Raw genomic sequence first — 22,128 nt, 5'->3', positions numbered from 1 at the left:
ACAACATTTGAGGTTCAGCTCTTTCACTAAAATCAACAAATGGAAGAATTGAAGAAATATGGATGTTTGTGCATAGGCAAATGGTGAATGTTACACATTGTGTAAATTGGCCACTTAAACCATCCAATGATATGTTATAAGCTCTGTAAATACCTAGACTTCAATATTCCCTTTTTAAGGTATTCTTCATCCCTGTTGTAATTTCTTCATATTCAATTTGTTTTAAGTTCTCATTGTCTTATTCTGTAGAATTTGAATGTTCTTCGCGACTTCTTGACAATGTTTATTCTCACAACTTTCTCTTCAAGGTGGTTTTAAATTATTTAGGATTTTTTATAGAGCCTGATGGTCAATGTTTTAATTTTTTAAATCAGCTTTTACATAATAAGATTATTTTCCCATCCGAAAAGTTTTCAGTTTCTGCTCAAAAATCCTGATTTTATATTTCATAAAATGTACTGGAATTAAATTAATGTTTTTGTTTCTACCTGACAAGTGATGGCGGATGCAGGGCGGGGAACAGTTCACGGTGCTTTTTGATCTGGAGTAGAGACCTCTCCAAGAATATGGTGAAGGACTCTGCCAGCCACTGCTCCTCTTCCTTGGAGATACTCCTGGCACACCACACCTTCTCCAGTTCAGACAGCAACTTGTGCATGTATCTAAAACAAAACGAAACGTTTTGATGCTTGCTTAGAGGTAGTATAAAAAATATGGGTTCAGCTCTTTGACTTCATAAAAATCATGAAGTGGAAAAATGAAAGAAATGCGTATGTTCCAATACAGGCAGAATGATGAATTGTGAACAGTGTGTAAAGTGGACATTAAATCCAGTTAATAATGGTAAAGATGGTGGAGTTTTATAATTGAGGATATGTATAAAGATTGTTAGTAATGCTTACTTAAAAACTGTATGTATTTTATGTATCCTTGTTGAACTTCCAAATCAATAAAAAAAATATATATGTAACCTACTTCCACTATCTATTAAAACAATTAGTAACAAGAAAATGTTCAAAAAGGCTATAAAAAATGGATACTGGAGCTAGGTAGAAGTAAAATAGATTGTCTCATTTGCCCAAACCATTATTGGGTCAACTGTTTTACAAATGTATAGCTTATGTTATGTTTTTGTTATTTCATTGTGAGTTTTGTAATATAAATAATATAGAGGTACATGAATTAGTTATAAACAAAAATACGTTTAAAACTGTCTGAACATTTTGTTAATTATCTTTGTTTATCAAGTCTTCATTGTTTATTCTTAAATGTAAAAATATTTTAAAAAAAGTATATTTTTAAGTGTCTTCGGCACAGGTAACCCCACCCCAGTGGGGTCATATTATTTTTATTATTAATCATATTTTATAAAGGAAAAAAAAATGCCTTTTGAATGCTAAGACTTCCGTTTTCTCTTTTCTGAAATATTTGACATCTAATAATGATAGTTTTAACCACTATTGGGTTATTATTAAACTTTATCAACCTCCATCTTAAAACCGGCTTAGACGTGTTAGATCGAGTCTTACCTAACCAGAGAACATTTCATATTTATATTAAAATGCTCTAGTGTTATAAAGATTCCGTGGTAATAAATATGCGTGTTCATAAAATGAACTTATTAATAATGAAAAAAATAATATGTTTAAGAAAAAACTACATATACAAAATATTAGATAGATGAAAGATTTTTTTTTATTTTTTATAAGAATTGTTAGTTACCAGAAGAATGATACAATTCAAATGTCCTCAGTATGGTTTACTCCAGCGAGGACTCATTATTTTTATTGTTTAATATTGCATACAATATTTAAAAAAAGGTATAATATATCTACTTTTGTATTGAACATATCAACATCATATGAGTTAATTGAAAAACCTGTGGGGATTTGAATGCGTGGGAATACATGGGTGACCCTAGCTGGTTGGAGGTGACAGAAAAGAACCATGTTGTGCGTATTTATTATATGTTGAATAAATAGGTTAACACAGAGTAACTGCGTAGACGTTTTATGTTGAATCATTGAGCACTGTACTAGACTACATATTGCAACTAGGGTGTTATCATTTATATATTTTCCTGTGTTTATTTAACTTTCTGGTGAGATTTTGAGTTGACGTATGAATTTCGTGTTTCTCAGCGATTTTACATTTGCTCGTGTCAGCAGTTTGTTAATAGTCGATTGAATGTTTTGATCATTAATGGTTTACAAACAAGAAATGTGTGATTTCGTTTCTGCATGTACTCGATCACTTCTGATCTGGATTCGGATAGAGAAATTAGATGCATAATAGAAATAGCACGATTAGCATTCAATGGCATGATATCATTCTTCTGCATTGATAGTCTTAATTTAAAACTGAGATAGAGCATGGTCAAGTGCTATGTGTGGTCAATACTGCTCTACGGGGTTGAAACATGGACTCTCAAGGTGAACTCCATGAACCGATTAGAGGTTTTTGAAATGTGGCTTCACCGGAGAATGCTGAAAATTCCGTGGACAGATTTAGTGACCAACGTGGAGGTGTTGAGACGAGCCAGTGCCGAAAAAGAACTACTGTCCTCAATAAAACAGAGAAAACTCGCATATCTGGGCCACATCATGCGCGGAAGCAAATATGCGCTTCTACAGATGATTATGATGGGAAAGATTGAGGGATCACGTGGAGTTGGAAGGAGACAGATGTCTTGGCTGAGAAACATCCGCGACTGGACGGGAGTGCGTGGGGTTGAGGCGCTGTTCCAGTTGGCGCAGGACCGGAATGCCTACTCTAGAGTGATCGCCAACGTCTGGGAAACTGGATATGGCACAGAAAGAAGAAGATGTACTTGATACGATAGCAGATGCTAACACTGAAAATTTATTTCCGGGTAACTCCTAAAAGCCAGTTCTCTCCTGAATTTATAAATGAAAATATGGATACATTCTAAATAAACTAAGTGACCAATAAATTGTTAGTGGTATTTGTTATCGGTGTGTTTTTCGTTCTCCCTCACCTCGGGTCCAGAGGGATGTCCGTGTTCCGGCTGGCCGCCCCCGCCCAGTGCGCCAGCGCCGCTTGCAGGGCGGACAGGTCGCCCTGCACGGCGTGCTGGTGCAGGATGGTAGCCGCCGGTCCGCTGGGCGGCCCGCCCCTCTCATGCGCCAGGAATAGCCCGAACAGCTGCTCTTGCTGCCGGACCTTGAGGAGGTATATTACGAAACACCGCTACATGAGTTATTGATTCTAATAATAAAAGACAAAGTATAATATTTAAGATGCTTCCCTATTTTTGAAATGTAAAAAAAACATACAGCACAACAATGTTGATGTGCAGATAAACTGACTGTCAATATTATATTTAAGGAAATCTAAATAATTATTTATCGATTCAATGCAGGCCATGTCGTAGTTTACAATGGTGACACGTATTCAAAAGGTTCCTTATTTGTACAATTCCTTCGAATTTTATCTCTCATTTCTCAACACCCCGGCTCATTTACTGCTCTGAGATTTAATGATTATAAGATTTAGTATAATAATACAAAACTCCGAAGTTAGAAAATGAAGCCCGAAGGGCCGAACATCTTAGCATATAGCAGTCGGTAATAGCCGACTATCACGTGTTAGTTAATAGAGTTTCTGGTGACTCGTTGTTATAGAGACCTGCGTAGTGGGCAGGAATACTACTCAGTAAAATAAGACTACTCAGTAAAATAAGACTACTCAGTAAAATGAGGTCATATTTCGAGATTTTAACGAATTATCATTTTTTCGACTTGTAGCTTTGTATAAATCAAATTGTTAAATTATGAAGAAAGTAGTGAGCCATAGTATCAGCAAGTTTATTTATTTTATTTATTTTTTTGCATATTCATTCAAAATTACACTCGTTTAAATATTAATGCCCATTTTATTTTTTTTTATTTATTATTTACATACAATATTTCATTTTAGTTATTTTAAAACATTTTTAAAATTATTATTTTTTTTACAGGACTCACCAAGCCAATGAATATGGCTTGTCGGTAAAGATCCTTTACAATTAATCATATGATAGTCCTACATGGTTTTATAATAATAATTACTACTAACTTAGATATATTTATAGATTTGTTAATTTTTGCTCATCTCGACCTTTAAAAAATTGACAACCTATCGATGTGCAGTAACCAATTGCAAACATTTTTCTAAAATACATTAAATACACAATTAAAAGTAATATTGAGAGAAAACATAACAAAATGAACCGTTCGAATATGTATCAGGATTTATTGTGTACAACGTGGCCTGCATTAATAACGGCAATTATTAAATAGATTTGTTTATGCCATTATTGAATGACAATAATTACAAAGCCTGTCGGTTGGCTGAATAATGAAATGGATTATGAACCTCTGTCCAGTTGTCTTCCTCCGATGTGCCCCTGTCTTCTCTCGTGCTGAGCCACAGGCGGAGCCTGATCCTACCCTGGACAGATGATCGCTGGGAGCGCGCTTCCAGCTTGAACCAACCTTCCATCCCGGTGGAGGGAATCTCGTGTAGTGGGATATTCACGCATCCTGCAACAATAAATAATACAATGTATTGGGGCATTTTATCGTCATCGTCTGAGGTCGAGTTGAGATACTTGCTTTATGTTAAGCTGAGATAAGCGATATCGACAAAAGGAGGTCGGTTGGTTTGGACATGTGGCGCGAATGTACAGCGAAAGAACGGCTAAAAAGATTCAACATGGATGTAGAAAACGAGGAAGACCGAAAAAGACATGGCATGAATAAATCAACAAATACTTGCATTTGAGCGATCACAATTAACAATAATGAACATGGTTAAGTTATCGCAGTAATTTATTATTTATTTAATTATTTGACGGACTTATGTAGTCCATTCTAACTATGGTTAATACAATTTCTTATAATAAATAAAGGCACAAATAAAATAAAATACAATTAAATAAAATTAAAACTAGGACAAAAAAATAAAAATTACTACCTCAAGACAAGATCCGGTCTATCTTAGTTCATTTTTAAATCTATAAAGACTTACAAGAAAAAAGTCCAGATCTTGTCTCGAGTTTACAATACAATACAATCGGGACATTGGTGCATGCAAGCCATAATTTGTGCTGTGTTGATCGAGGAAGGTAATCTCTAAGTCGACGCTCGTGTCGGTTTGTATTTTGTTTTTCTCGTAAATAAAAACAGTTCATTGGCAAAAAAACGGCGTTTACTATGAAAAATAATACAATAAATAGCATTTGCAAACGAGTAAGGAGTATCTAATACAAAAAATTAAGAGTGAGAAACTGTTATAACGTCGCTTATTAGCACGTCGATAGTCATTTGAGATTGAGCCATTGATGGAAAACACGTCGAAAGTCGGAATGATCGAGAAAGTGATATGACTTTCTATCCCGTCTGCCTACTCCTAGAGGGAATCGTCGTAACGGTTCATTGATTTATTTTGTACCTATAGCTTTTAAAGCTTAAGTTAAATAGAATATAAAAGTTACTTTCAAACCCAGTAAATATTTTGCCTAATACTTAAGGAATTTAAATTATAAATGAAAATTATAAATTAGTAGCGTAATTTTTATGCTACTAATAGGTACAAAAATGTTTTTTTTTTTACTCGATAGTATTTCATAGACCCTTGTTTATTTTTTATTTAAAAAAAAACGTGATTTTTCCCTATTGTTAAAACATGATGCTGTAATATGAGCCATTTTTAAATTGCGGAATCTTAAAATAAAATAACGCTGTTTCCCTGGAGTATTAGTTAGATACGCAATGCGGCGATGAAATAAATAATAATATGAATGGAACAAAGACATTTTTTATCAGCAATGTAATCCAATACAAACCAATAAAAGAATCGCAATTCCCGCCCTGGGGGGTAAGATCCTGCAAGATTTCAAAGTCACGTTTTTCTTTAACGCTTTAAATTAGAAATAATAATGAATAACATTGGATCTAGAGGCAGTTGTTGGTTATATTTCAGAATACATTATACACTCCAGGGTGACTTAAGACACGATATTATATTTCTTTCTTTGACTATTCAATAAAGGCGTCATCGGAGACGATTGGCTTACGTGTTGATAAAATACATTGTGTGAAATAAATTATAGGAATTCGTAAAATTTTCATAAATTTGGTATTCAATAATCCTCAAAATATACACAAAAACAACTGGAAAGAAACATAGTGGATATTTTTCTGGAACATTCTGAATTCGGTGTCGTTTTTAAAATAAATCGGTCCATTTGCTATTTTATTGACTTTACTAACGTATTTTTGTAGTTGTCTAACTTAACATTAAAAATTAATTGCCCAAAAGGAAAAAAAAAAGAAAACGTTATGGCAGTTTTTCAATAAAATTGTTACATAGTCATTAGGTTACAATTTTTTTTGCATTATATCTAACCAGGGGTGCTATTCTGAACCACTCTCGCGGCACGAGAAAACAGTATTTCTGTTTTCTGTTTGCCGCGAAAGCGTTTGGAATACCAGTCCCGGAGGCCCAATTACAGCGGTTAACAACACAGTACAAAACCTTTAGGCTTTAAAAATGACACATTTAATTTTTGCGATTTCACAGGTAATCAAATGGGGATCTTTCGTGTGTGAGAAAAGCGTCTTAGCCATTCTACTGCCGTCATTTATAAATATGTGTTAATATTTACGTATTAAAAGAAAAAAAGAATCAAAATTATTTTTACCAAAATAAATTGAATTTTTTGTGTAAACTATAAATACATTTTTTCAAGATTTTGTCATTGATCCAGCCTCAAAGTGTTGTAAACGGATAACAAACTGACTGGTAACCACTGAGGTATAATTAAATAGAGATAATGCTTCATAAGACGATTTTTAAAAATTATGTTCCGAAAAATGAGCGTTGTCGCTTGAACAGTAGAGTAACAAAAACTATCTATGACAGTTTACTATGAATTTAAATCTGTATGTCGCGTCTTTTTACTCTGCTTCAAGTTTAGGGGAATTAAAGGCTAGTTGTTACCAAAAAAAAAAAAAGTATAATATCTGACAACGGTTTATTTTGAGACACATCATATTGCTTATATCTTAACATGTTTACATGTGTTCATACAAAGTCTACAAAAATAATTATAGCATTTCAAAAAGTATATTAAAACTGTAACAATGTGCCCCACACAGGGCAAGTTATTACAAAGTGGGGGCATGTTATTACAAACTAAAACAAAAATCAAACATGTGTGTAATTGTTAACAATAATATATAGAATATATATACAATAACAGTAATGATATAATAGCATAAGCTTATGTATGCTGTAAGCTCCTTTTCCTGATCGACAGAAAATATTTGCTGAGGTTTGTTGTAACCCACTATGTTAGATGTGGTTGGACCATTCTCTTGACGTTTTATGGAACGTTGCAATATGATAAAATTTACTTTGTATGCTTTGGCAGCTCTTCGAATATATGTTTTTTTCTGTTACTTCTTAAGCTGCTCTTTTGTAGGTCTCCTCGGAAATTATACCTCTATTGTTTTTTTTTAATGTCCGTATCATAAATCGTTTAATAATTTTATATGAATATGCCATTTGAAGTAAAAGGGAAACGTTATGGAGCTAGTTGTAACAGTAACAACTTGCCCCCCTATTGTTGTAACAACTATCCTCTCTGACCCAAAACAAAAAAATTGTTCTAGCATTAACACGGAAAGTGTTATAATTTCGATATATTATCTGAATGTAAGCAGAGACATGTAGAGTTTTACCAATTTACTTTGAATCAACTTACCTCTGATAGTTGGTGAACAATTAATCTTCAAAATCAATCAAAGAGAGTTACTTTCAGATACGAAATACACTATAATCGATTTTATTTGAATCACGCACGACTGGCAAGAGTGTCGTTCCGTCGAGCATTGCAGACACGATACGTAAACATGCTTTGCGACACGTACGTCACACAACCCAGTGGTGGGGGAATTATTTAAAATGTAACAACTTGCCTCTGTAACAACTAGCCCCGCCTTCCCCTACATTGTTTACTGACTACAATTTAGGATCCGGAACTTAAGTTGAATGGAACACAAGACGGGTGCTTAGTGCTGCATCTAGTATGTAAATATTTATCAATGCTGGTAACAACTTTTCATTAAAATGCATACAGATTGATGTTTTTCTAATATAACAATAAATGTATAAAAAAACCACATAAATTTACAATTCACTTGAATGATAGGCAAAGTCGCTTACGAGGCAGAGTAATTTCCACACGATTTTTATTACAATTTTTACTCGAGAATAGTGATAGATTCGAAAAATTAGGGTTTCAATTATATCATACAAACAACGTTATTCTTTTTTTTATTTATATCCCTACAGAGATGAGGTAGAATTTTTTTCAAATTCAGAATTATGGATATTCGAGCGTTTACAGGGCTTATGACCTGTCATTGGCTGGGTTAAGTGGCCACTTTAAGTAGGTACTACAACATTCCCCATTCCGCTTATTGGCGAATATCCACACAGGTAACATTTTTGATTTTTGTATATATGTTAATAAACGAGAAACCATTCACAAGCGAGTTGGAGCGCCATCTATGTATTGATATTGAAGTTAAGTATTTTAATTAGCAGATTACTTTATTTTATGTAGTTAAGACTCTTCCGAGTTAAATTAAGTACTAGTAATCGCCTGCAGATGACTCTGCAATTTATTTTTACTTATATTTGACCAGATCTTATTACAGAACATTAATTCTTCTTTAAAATGGGAAAATTATTAAAGTAACATGTTAGTAACTAAATAATCTTAAACCGCAACCTTGGTAAAGATTATCGACTTAACCCAGCACGTGTCGTAGAAAATTCATGGACCGAAAACTAAGATTAGTGTGTGAATGATATCGTTTTCCATTTTGCGAGTACGCGATACGTTAGCTAAGATTTATAGTAAACTACATGACGTAGAACCTTTTTTTCTAATATAACATGTTGATATCTGAACATTTTACGATAATATTACAATATTTTGTTATAAAGCGCCTTGAATGCAAACAAGATCTTCATCGCAGCCAGAGCCATTTTGATATGAAATACTAAAGTTTCTGTAAAAACCGTAGCGTTATCGAAAAAAATTGGTGACAAAATAAAGTATAAAATTATAAATTGTTTGTACGTACATAATTATTATAGGAGCATATAACGCAAAAAAATACACCAAAATTCATGATAAAAATACATATTAAAGAAATCATAGATGTACTTTTAAATTAGCAGGTATGTTTATATAAAAAAAATGCACATTAACATTTATACTATGTATAGTATATTATGTAAATCAGACTGTAAAAATTACATATTATGGAAAGAAATCGCCCTATTTACATTATTTTTTCGTATATTTAAATTAAGATTTTTAAAAAATATATTAATTAATAATAACGTTTTTACCTCTCTAATAGAGTGAACATTCATGTTTAGAGTGGGAGTTTGTTTTCCAATAATTTATTTATATACTAGCGGACCTGACAGACGTCCTGCTCAAACGTTGGCTTGCCTGCTTTTAGCTAGTTCAATAAACGTTTTTTTTATATTCGAATTTTAGATTAATTATAAACCAATTGACATTTGACATTCAGTTCGACATTTTAATCTTTTCGTTTATTCATTGTATGATTTGCTGTTGCCCAAAGCAAAATAAAAAAGTGCAATATCGCCAGCCACACATATAATTCTTCTGTACGTGTGATGAATGATCAAAATTCAAAAATTGTATTTAAGTAGTTATTTAGGTACTTTTTTATAATTGAATTACAAAACATAATTTTTTTTTTTTAAATAAAGAACTCTTTTTACAAACTCTGATCTTCTCACGAACAGGGATGCACTATATTCATTAATGCAATTTTCAAAAATGTATTGAATGTCAGTTAATATTATTTTAGTATTACCAAATCTCCTGTAAAAAGAAATAAATGGGAATAAATTATGAGGAGTTTAGGGAAAGAATCTGATTGGGATCCATAAAAAGCGAATGTTGTTTGTAAACTTTTAAAACATAAAAATACAATATCTTTATTTTTTTGTGTATGCATTCTCGTGGAGTGCAACTCAGAAAGGCTGATTAAAAAAATATTTATGCTCGTTTATATTTATAACTTTTGTTTTACAGATAAGATTGAAAATTTTATTATTTTCGAACACCCAGCAGCGCAAAGATCTACATTTCGCTGAAAAATTAATGGCATGTTTGAATTTGCCCCTCAAAACACTCCTAATGGCAGAAGACGGTTTCTATTGTGCTAATAGATAGATATAAGGTAGTCGATAATATTTAAGGGCGGGATGTAAAATAAAACATAAGTAATTGTCAAGCGAGGTTCGAGAAAAATTTAATATCTGCTTCATTTACACGCAAATCTGATAAATGGATAAAACTGAAATACACAATTGAATTATTTTTCATGGTGATTTCGATAAATTTGATTTATTCTTTAAGACGTCATCAATTTTGCTCACCAAATAAACGTTTTTTTGAAATTTGTAACCTTTTAACAGGTGATTAGATATGAAAAGCATTTTTATGTTCATTAAAATAATATAATAAATACCGTTTTTCTTAAATAATAAAAAAAAAAATTCAGATAAGATTTTTCAATTCCCTTTATAGTAATCTGATCCAATTGTGTTCTGTCAGAATCACGTTATAAAATGAAATGAATTGCAATTTTTTCAACTCAATAAGTACCAAATGTACTGACAAATAGGTAGAAAGTAAAGAATATCAACAGTATTAAAGAAGTCCAAACGTTTGCAGACGATTTATTTATTAATACTCAAATAAAATCGCAAAGATCAGGACGATATGGATTTGCCTAATCGGACTTAGCTCTCCCGGTTACAAAAAAATGATCTAACACACATTATCGCCGTCAAAACAGACAAAAAAGATCGATAATCAAACTCTAAATTTGATAATGGTTTAATACGTTGAATCACGCCATACAGTATACTGTAAAATCTTACATCTTATAAAAATAAACGTAAAATTGAATCCAATCTAATCCAATTTTATACTTGAAGCGCCAACTTTGTATGTTATTATAATATTTTACTTTCGGATACCTTGCCAATAACAAGTATTATAAGCTTACCAAGAAAGTCGTCCTGGCTACCCTGCCTGGCAGATTGGCAGACTTGCTTGAAGAACCTCCCTAGTCCTCTTACTCCGCGAACCTCGTTCAGCTTGGACACAGCGTCCAGGACAGAGCTTTCGTCATCGTGGTCCCAAATGTCGAGGTGAAGGCTGTCACTTTGAACGTCATCGATGTCACTGAAATAAAATAACAACTAATGTAACCTGAACTTCTAAAAATGGATTGTTTACCGGAATGCCATTTTGATTTGTCATAAATGAAACGAAAAGAATCTCTGTATTATAATTACAATAGGTGAATAAAGAAAATAATAGTAATTTGTACATACTTTTATTAACAGACCAATATTTTAATACAAATTTGATAGCTCTTGGAGGAAGGTCATTGTTTATTTTAATTTGGTGCTCAGCAGTGCGATTCTGAACGCTCAACAAGGGGTAGCGTTCACAATCGCACCGCTGGTCGCAAACAGGTATAATAAAGAGGATATGCGGTGGGAGAACAAAATGATGAATAGGTATTAGGAATGTCAGTTTGAGGAGAAAGAGGAATTTATAATTGTTTTCCTGATTTCCAATCCAACCTCTCCGATATTAACATTCTCACTCTCACGTCCTTTCCCAATTGTATACAAAACTTTATTGACTTAACAATGTTTTAAGTATGTCCAAATATCTGCAGACTAACTGGACTTCCTCCCTAGGGGGTTTTTTAGATTTGAATTTGTTGCAACAAAGAGGGAAAACATTTTTGTGAGGGGATATGGAAGTCTAGGCATTTACATGGCTTATGATCTGACGTTGGCTGGTTTAAGTGGGCACTTTACACACTGTGCCAAATTTACCATTTTGCCTGTGTTTAAACATCCACATTTCCGGCTCAATAGCTTTAGGTTGTAAATTTATTTAATATCGTTTAACACACTAACTAATATATGTATATATATATATATATAATTGTATAAATATATTCGAGGTGAGTTCTGAAAATGACGCATACGTAAATAAACTGGACACTGGCTAGAAAACCCCAATACGGCGCGGCGCGGCGCGGCGGTGAAAAAGCCAAAAAAAGAAGTATGAATTTGAGTATAGTTTTTCTGTCACTCTCTAGCAGGTGCCTCCCTGATACTGCACGAAAAAGACAACTGCACGTCGGATCGAGTATGCTTAACTAAGAAAGAGTATTAAAATAAAATTGTTTGTGTCGGTACCTTTTGCGTTTTTCGGCAGATAAAACTGGATGTTTAATATAATTAATAAAAAAAAAACGATAGGGACACGCCGATAGTTAATATCTATAGTGTGTATACAAATGATTGGTCTAGCCATGCTAGTGCCATAATCCAGGGAGAAAATACGGGAATACGTTTGTATGAAGAAAAGTCAGACTACGCTTCCTCTTATGATATTAACATTAATTTATTAATTTAACCCAGTTAATATATTGTATTTTTGTCGTTATGAAAAAACGCTCATTGGGCGTAAATAAATCCCAAGCTTGAAAGGAATATTCACCTTGGTTGAAATATTTGTCAATTAAAAAAACACATGATTTTTTAAAAATATAAATTTTTGTGTTCTTATGAATTATCAAAATATTTAATTTTTGGGGCCTTTTTTAATGAGTTGCAAATATCTCGCCATTAGTAAATGGGAATCAGGTTAATTTATACCTTTTCGTATAATCCAACAAAGTTCACATTTAAGCGTCAAGGCTAACTAACACATCTTAATTTACTAACTCGAGAAAACGCTTTGTGCGGAATTTACATATTGATTACTATCGCCATTCGGTTCACTAGTTTTGTATGCGTAGTGTAACGGAGCAATTGAATGTAGTTATGCAGAAAACAGCCAGTCCATAATTTTGATAAAATTATATATTGATGTTTTATGGGGTGCAGTACAATGTCAATTCTATGTTCTGCTAAAAACAGCCAGGCCACTTTCATACAAAAAAACAGTAATAATCACTTTCTAAAAATAGTGTTGGTCGCAAAAACGGAATTTTTTAATTTGCAGAAAACACCCACAGCACTATAAATCTTACGGTGTAGATGCTGATGAGAATATTAATGCCTCTTGAAATCTAGTTCTTTTTAATAAATTAAATTTAAAATACCTGCAGTGAAAAAACATGTTTTAACGCAGAATGCCCGTACATTTAAAGTTTTAATGAGGTATCATTCAATATTAGATGTGCAATTTTCTGTAAAATGCATATTAAGTGTTGTGTAGTCAGTCAGACGTTTTACCACCACCGAGGTTAACCGAGATTAACCCTCGGTGGTGGCGTAGTGAAGCATGCGTCTAACCTGCATGTCGATTTTATATTTTTGCAAATCTACTATGGTGAAGGTGTGTAGTGGTATTTGCATGTTGGTGTAGTGTTGTTGTCCTGACGAAGAGACGGGTTACGTCTCGAAACCGGTAGACAGATAAGTCGGTGAGTGGTTTTAAACGAGTTTATATAATTTTAAATACGAGTACATGAAAAAGAAAAATAAAAACATAGGATATACAAAGAAAAAACGTAAAACAATAATACATTCATACAACTTAAAATTTGATGTTGTTTTTACACGAGTTCAAAAAATTTCTTTAGATTAACTTTAAATTTATTTATTGATGTATTATTTTTAATAGTTTTTAGTTCATTGGGTAGATTGTTATAATTTTTTACACCTTTGAAAACAAAGCTATTTCTACCATGACTTGTATGGAATTTAGGAATTTTAATATTATGTTGGTATCTGAGTGACTTATTAATTTCAAATCTTTTATTTTTATAATATAATTTATTTTATAAAGAGTGTCTACTGTATGAATCTCAAATATTTTATATAGACTTTCTTATTATCCCATCTCTGTTGCAATCAATTTCTTTACACGTTTCCAATCATGTCACCAGAGGTCAAAATCTGCTATTTATAAAATCTTATAAAAACACCTTTAGTTTTTATGCCCCAATGTCCAGAATGTGAAGATTAGTCGTTGAGTCGTTTAGATAAGTAGTTTTATGTTCATTTTGTTTAGTTTCTTGTATATATGTTTCCTCATGTAGGCTAAGGCCGAATGTATAATAAATAAATAATGTTGTCAAAGTAAAAAACATTCCAACTGTTCTAAGGCTGGCTGCTTTCTCCTCAACTATGTTTAATTTTTGTGCAGTAATACATATACACCCTGCTTTGGATTCTCAAAATTAATTTAATCCTAATTTATCATATAACAACTCTTGATCCAATTACAGCAAGGTACCGTCAAACGGGGATATTCTGCCTAGTTATAATTCATTTTTTGTTTAGCGATACCGATTGCATTATGCATCTTTCCCTTAGCATATCTCAACAATATATATCATCAAAATTTAGGCCAAATAACCCCATGCCTATTATGACACAAAAAAGTCGTTTTAAAAAACTTATTTTTAGTTTATTCAAACATCAAAGAGTTTTCAGGATCCGACTAATAAGTGTTAAAAACATAGTAAATATATTTATCATTAACGTTAATAGGATACTATGCGAAATAATTGTATTAATCAATAAATAGGCAGAATTACCCTCACATTTGCTGTCAAATTCATACAAATGCAGATTTGCACTATTTAAAGAGTTGTGGTCAACTTGGTCGTATTTGTAATTTTGATGGAAAATTTATGCTTAATTTCTCCAAACTCATTTTCATTCAATGGCATTTCCAATAGGTTAAATAAAAAATACATTTAAATAACAGAACTCTATTATATTCTGGAATACTGAACTATATTTTATTTTAATCAACATTTTGGTTGACATCAACAGTTTATCGTTCACAGTTAATCTTGTTGGTGGTCCAATATGCTTCCTTGACTATAAATTAACGCTGTTTCTGCTCGATAGAAAATAAGGACTCATATTTTACACAAAGCAGAATAACCTCAAATAGTTATTCTGGCTTGTACTATGATGCCTGGTGGTTTAAATGATCTTTCTAGTTGAAGAAACTCTGAATGCTTATATACCTAAGTTAAACATGAAAAATATAACAAATCTTAATGTATACTATTTTAGAAAATTAATAAAGTTTGAGCGTTTGTCGTCTCGGCCGATACAAAGTAGATTTAGAAAAACCTTTTTTTTCACATTAGATTAAAAAATACAGCCATTCGCAAAAGTCAATAGTACCAACTAAGTCAGTAAATTAAAATCTTTAAAAAAAATTCGTCTACTGCTCAGCAAAACGATGTTAAAGCTACTTAAACAAAATAAATTTCACTTTACAGAATAACCCCTGGGTAGGCAGAATATCCCCATTTGACGGTACTCGAAAGATCAGTTTCACGTGTCAGGTGGTAACTACATAATATGTACATAATGTACCGTTTACACGCGGACAATTCTCAGTCTCATGAACTGAATTCCATCCGAACCAAATAAATTAAATTTACTCTCATCCGAGATAATAACTCGTTGCCAATCGGTTTCAGTCCAAGCTTTATACTTTTTAGCCCATTCTAAGCGGGCAATGCGCATTATTTTGGTCAGTAGTGGCTTTTTTGCAGGCCTCCTGGCAAAAAAATCTCTCTCCCGGAGTCTTCGACTATGATGTGAACACCCACTTCAAAACCACCAGCCTTTGTGAATTCTGTCCTTATATCCACGGCACTTTTGAATCGATTCTGCAAACAGATTCGCTTCAGTAGTCGATCCTCAGCTTGTGTGGTTTTTTTTATGCCCAATACCGTTTTTTGCTGTAGACTTGCAGAACCTTTATTTTTTTATACAATCTAACACTGCAGTGTGACTGCATCCAATCTGAACTGCTATAGCTCTGGAACTCACTTTTTGCGTCACCAAAGTTAAAATTGTATTTCTTTGTAAAACTTTTTTTTTCTTTTCAAAAATTTTGCCATAATGCACAAAAATATTAATACTTGATGTCAACACGTTGAAAATCACAATAAAACTGGTTTCAATATTTGAGAAGAACCCTATCCAGGTAGAAAAAAAATAAAGGGGGGGGTAATTAGTTCTTAGAACTAATTTATACCTGCACTAGCCTTTTTTAATAGGTGGAAAGATTTCAGTGCTTGCTACTGTATATTATACTGTATATTATGCAGGTATATTATGCAGGTTTATATAAATAATTGAATTCCCACAAAACAAAAACTCTTAATTGATTTTTAATTTTGGCACAATTGTTTAAATATTTTTTGTGAGGATATCGTTTTTCCACGTCTTTCTTTTTTTTTCATATTTATTATCGTTTTCATTGCAATTTTAATTACAAGTATTTAAAATCATCAAAACCGCACCTGAATAAATATCTTTATCATAATTCCATTTCCGCGCCTTAGAGTGCATTGGGTAATGCATTGGTCCACCAACCGCGAATTTACTTGATCATTTTGTTCCATGAAGGTAAGATGATCAATCTTATGCTTCAACATTAAAAACACAAACAAACAACCATTACGTTTCCCCGTTGGTGTAGGCAGAGGTTGAAACGCCATATCACTCTGTCTTCGCATACAGACCTCGATTCCTCTACATCCATACGTCTTCTCATGCGAGCGCCGATTATTCTGTTTTTTGACTTGTCTAATTTCAAATGCTCGTTAGATTTCGTCATGCCTCTTTTTTGGCCTTTCTTATTCCCAGTATCTATCAGCATTCGCATGGTAAATCTTTTTAGCCGTTCTTTCACCATCCATTCGCTCGGCATGTAAAAAATAACGTAGAACTCCTTTTTTATTCTGTTCATAATGCTTGTCTCAGCTTTGCATAATGCTTCTCGACATTTGTGCACCTATCGTATGTGTAAAAACTCTTTTTAAAATAAATATATCAAGTCAACCGTACCGGGAATCCAACCCGAGATCTCTTAGCTAACGCAGTGACCATTAGAGCAGGAGGAAGTTTATTTAAGAGGAATCACGCTGTGACTTTTCTTCATACAAACGTATTCCTGTATTTTCTCCCTGAATTATGGTACTAGAACAATGATTTTTTTTACACACTATAGATATTTACCATTAGCGTCTTTTCATGTTTTGAATTTTTTGATAAATTTTTTCTTATGGGAGCCAGGATCATCCAAAAACCCATAAAAGCGTCCAATTCTATCTGTCGTCTTCGGACGTACGGCATGTAACTACTATATTTTTGAAAAACGGCAAAAAAAGTTGAAACAGATTACCCTCACTGATACTCTTTAAAAAAAAAAAACAACCACCAGTTAAGTTTTGGGGTGCGAAAAATAGGACAACAAAACCTTGATTTTGTCCGTTATATTCAGGAATAATCAGTTCTACGTTTATAAGGGAGAAATTTGCGAGAAAGTGCCAGAAAAACATTGCTTAAATACCTATTCATCAAATTTCTCTGATAACGCATATTTATCCTCTTAAGTAAAATAGGTGGATAGGTTTCTTTGTACATCTTGTCATGTTTATTTAAACAAAACAATATACAATATAAAGCATGATCGACAAAATCAAGAAAGGAGCTTTGCGCTGGTTTGGGCATGTAGAACGAATGGACTGCGAAAAAACGGCTTAGAATATTTACAATGCAAATGTTGATGGATGCAGAAATAGAGGAAGACCGAGAAAGACATAGCATGACCAAATCCAACAAATACTTGAAGATGGACATGTTAAAAGTTGGAATAATCGGCGCGCGTGCATGAGAAGATGTATGAATTTAGAGGAAGCGAGATCTGTATGCAAAGACAGAGAGCTGTGGTGTTCTATCTCCTCTGCCTACCCTTACGGGAAAACGGCGTGATGGTTTGTTGTTGTTGTTGTTTTATATATTTATTCTTAAAATGTCAAAGGAAGTACCACGCAAACGAGGAAAAAAATAGTGGTTTTAATTTTGTACTCGTTGGCAAATATTTGAACATGAGAAAAATGCTTTAAATTTTTTGGAAATTGGAAAATAATATTAACTGGTCAAAAAATAAATATAAAAATACAGTTTCAGGCGTTAACGAAATTATTTAGATGAATCTCATTCGCACCAAAATTGTGAATGTTATTCAATGAATAAAATAAATGGCAAGACATTTTTCTCAAAAATATTTTTCATTCCGTAGGTAATAATTGCAATATTATTTATTATAAATGATCGATCTTTGATTTTTTTTACCTAAGTACATACTTCATCATCAACAAACACAAGCACATTCACAAATACACCTTCACGAATATATTTCAATCAGCTATCGTATAGTAATTTATAATCTTCAAGGTAGCGGCTTCACCACATCTAATTACAGAGCCGGTAAAACAAAATACACCCGACTCAGTTCTGATTACAAATTACAAATGCCAGGAGTCAAGAAGCCTAGGACAGGTAATTACCTCTTGCATTTGTAAACCTAGTATTGTTCCGTAAGCCCGTCGTTGTATTAGCCAGCTCCCGTTTTGTCAACCCCCTCCCGTGTTCCCTTTGATTAAACGTGGACCACTTTTCATTCACGAGTGGTATTTGACTAAGCACAGATTTCAAACCACAAACGGATATATGTATGATATTTCCCCTAGGAGTCACTCAAATTTCAAGCGTATCGCTTCCAACAATGTTAATAAAAAGGAACGCAATATCACATAATGGTGAATTGTGATAATGCTTTAAAATCAATGGCAAAGTCATTTTATAAGGATGTAGATGGTCATAGACATGGTGTATAAGAACTAAAGGTATGTACGTGCTTGTAAAAGGTAGATATTTGTAAAATTTCTTGATTGACGTGTATCAAAGGAGCCAAAAAATGGCTGATGTCGTCCGGGATTAAGCTCATGACTGAGACCTTTTTGCATCGAACTTATCTGAGTCGAGAGATTTTATTTTTTCAATTTCTATACTTCTTTGTGAACCAGGTGGATTTATCAACAATAAATTTTAATAACATTTTCAGGCGTTGCCTAGTATGTAGGTGAAATAATTCAATTACACGAATCTCACCCACATAAATAAAGGTTTCAGCTCTTTAACTTCACAAACATCAACATATGAAAGAATTGAAGGAATATAGATGTTCAAATATGGGCAGAATGGTGAATGTTACACAGTGTGTAAAGTGGCCACTTAAACCAGCCATTGACAGGTCATAAGCCCTGTAGACGCCTAAACTTCCATATTACCTTCTCTTAAATGTTCTTCATCTCTGTTGTAATATGTTAATAATATGTTCAAACCAGTTTTATTTTTGTACATTATTCATTGAATCACTAATAAACGTTAATAAATTACAACTACATAATACAATTCAACTTTCAGATAATTAAACTCAACAAATGAATGAATTCAAATCAACAACACAATTAAAATCAACCAACTAAAATCAATAAACACGAATCTAATGCCAAGCTGTCTTATTCTGCAAATATTCTTCGATTTTATGGTAAATCTTACCAAACAGCCTGTGCTTGCCAATTACTAGTGCCCGTGATAAATTGATTGCATTTCTAAAGTAGTATGTTTGATAAAATAAATTTGAACAACTTTGTTTTTAACCTTTTCTTTTTTTACCGACTGCTTTCAAAGCTACACAGGCTTCTTTATCAAGGTATATTTTACTCATGAATTCTATCATATTTTATTTTATCATGTTTGTTAAATTAAATTTGGATTTTTTAGCTCCATATGTAATATTTAGTAGACATGTGGATTTTTAAGCTCCATTTATAATATTTAGTACACATTGATAAAAATAAATTTGGGTATAATTCATTTGTTAAGTATACCTTGATAAAGAAGCTTGTATACCTTTAAAATCATTCGGTAGAAAAGAAAAAAAATAAGAACATGAAAAAAAAAGTTATTTTTATTTTCTTAATTATTTATCTTTTATAAAGTTTATATTTGAAGCACTAACTTTGTGGTTATTCATTATAATAAAATAAATAAAACAACTTTGTTTTTAACCACTAATTTTTAAATTAGTGGTTAAAAACAAAGTTCTTTTATTTATCTTTTATTTTATAACAGTCGACAATGATATAGTAACATTAAAAAAATACAGTTTAAAGACAGACCAGCAATGATTCTAAATAAGAATCATACATATTATTAAATTGTGTTCCATCAAAAGGGTGTGTTTATGTGCATTTGTATGACAGTAAGTGTAGATGTGTGTTTATGTGGATTAGTGTAAGAGTAAGTGTTCAGGTGTGTGTAAGTGTGAGCATCATTAAAAAGTAAGTGGGATCGTATCGCAGCCAGAAATACTGAGTCTTAATTTATTTTTAAACGAATTACTTGAAATTGACAAAAACAAAATTGGTGTTTAAAAATAAATTTTATTGTATATTTGATTTAAAATAAGAATCCTTAACTTAGACGCTCATTGAAAAAACAATACAAGTGATAGATCAACAAATTTTGTAATGTCGTTATTTTTATAATGGAGCAATAAAATAAAAAGTAAATGAAATCACTTTGAAAAATCCCATCTCCGTGATTTTACACCGGCTGATCGTGAGTAAATAAAATAATATCTTTTATGGCATTTTTATTAAATTTTGCGATTCATTGCAGATTCGTATTCAATGTTCGTTCAGAATGTTCAGTTTGTTTTCTCGAGCACAGCGGGTGACATTGGAATAATTCCGTCATTAAATCCATCCCCGAAAGGAAAATGCGTTTAATTCGGCCAAATCTTTAGTGCGATACCATCAATCGTCTTGGGCGGGTACTCGGGAGGCTATTTACTTATACGAAAACGCCACTTTCTTCAAGGAAATCATGGGAAGAAGTCAGTAAATTCGTTACACGGCGGCACGCTAGATTATTCCTTAAGATAGGTAAACGATATATTTGAGGAATTTGATTTTATCAGCTATTTGTGAAGCTTCAGGGTACGGTTTTGTAATTAGCGTTGATTTAAAGGTAACCTCGTTTTATAAAACCGACCCTTAGGGTCTAATTATAATTTTGAATTAATATCTTCATTTAAATATTTGTTTAAGAATTGAATGAGTTTATAAAGGGTATTTTCACGTAATATTTTGTTGAGCAACTCGCATTTCTACGAGAATTTGATGAAAATATTATAAAGGTACTTTACCGCTGATGCTAAAAAATGCCTTTGTTTTATCATAATACCATATCACTGAATTGAAACACCGAATCGGAACTGAGAAAATGAATTAAAACACCAAATTCAATGAGTAATTTTGAATACATTGTAATTAATATTTAAATGAAATAGTGATTTTTTTTCCGAATACGTTTAGTTTTACGAATATTCAGCGTAATTACGAAATTCATCGCTATCTTACGAGGGGAGGATGTATCATACTTCCAAAAACCAGAATCAAGGCAACTCAGAACAATTTTTACCATAAAGGACTTGAGGTGTTTAGTGCGTTGCCGAAAGAGATTAGCCTCGTTTCGGGGGATGGCGAAGGTTTTCGTTAAAAACAAACATCCACATATGTAGCTATACTGCCGTCATAAGAAAAAAGGACGTTTCCACACAAAACAAAAAACAAAGAAAATAAATATTTTGTAACTCGGAGATTAAAAAATTCGCTGAGTGAAAAATACTACAAAAATTAAGTATAATTTTATGCGACAGCATGTATTATGGTTTGCCCTAACGGAATATATTTATGAATTTTACATTATATATTTAAAAATTAACATTTTCATCTTCTTTTTAGTAAAAAAAATATGTTATACTTCAATAAAAAGACGTTTCTAGCCAGAAACGTCCTTTTTATTTAGTAATTAAGTGAACGTCTTTTTTTTTTGTGTGAAAATGGCAATTGATTCTACTTAACTAAATAAAATAGACGTTATTGATTGATTTGGTGTTTATTTTGTAGAACTCCATATTTAAACTTGAAACAATTGTCACGAAGTTTTTATTTTTATATGTTTATATTTGTAAAAATAAAATGAAGTGTTCAGTAGACTCAAATCAGTGTTTGATTTCTAATTATAAGTTTAAAATAGACGTTACTAGCCATTTACTGTTTTCGAAACTAG

At 32.4% G+C, this 22,128-nt stretch overlaps 1 protein-coding gene across 1 annotated transcript in view; it reads right to left on the bottom strand.

Annotated features, from left to right (window-relative positions):
- Positions 1 to 22,128, bottom strand: part of unc-13-4A (BAI1 associated protein 3) — a 197,699-nt gene that overhangs the window by 45,568 nt on the left and 130,003 nt on the right. The window contains exons 6-9 of the mRNA XM_088225028.1: positions 11,136 to 11,314; positions 4,378 to 4,544; positions 2,999 to 3,183; positions 489 to 662 (exon numbers count right to left, since the gene is read on the bottom strand). Coding sequence (XP_088081154.1) covers positions 489 to 662; positions 2,999 to 3,183; positions 4,378 to 4,544; positions 11,136 to 11,314 — 705 coding nt within the window. The remainder of the gene's footprint in view (positions 1 to 488; positions 663 to 2,998; positions 3,184 to 4,377; positions 4,545 to 11,135; positions 11,315 to 22,128) is intronic.

The sequence above is a fragment of the Micrasema longulum genome, unplaced genomic scaffold (assembly GCF_059751315.1).
Source record: "Micrasema longulum isolate JH-2025_06_02 unplaced genomic scaffold, ASM5975131v1 h1tg000323l, whole genome shotgun sequence".
Lineage (NCBI taxonomy): Eukaryota > Metazoa > Arthropoda > Insecta > Trichoptera > Brachycentridae > Micrasema > Micrasema longulum.
This window is presented reverse-complemented; position numbering and strand designations above follow the sequence as displayed.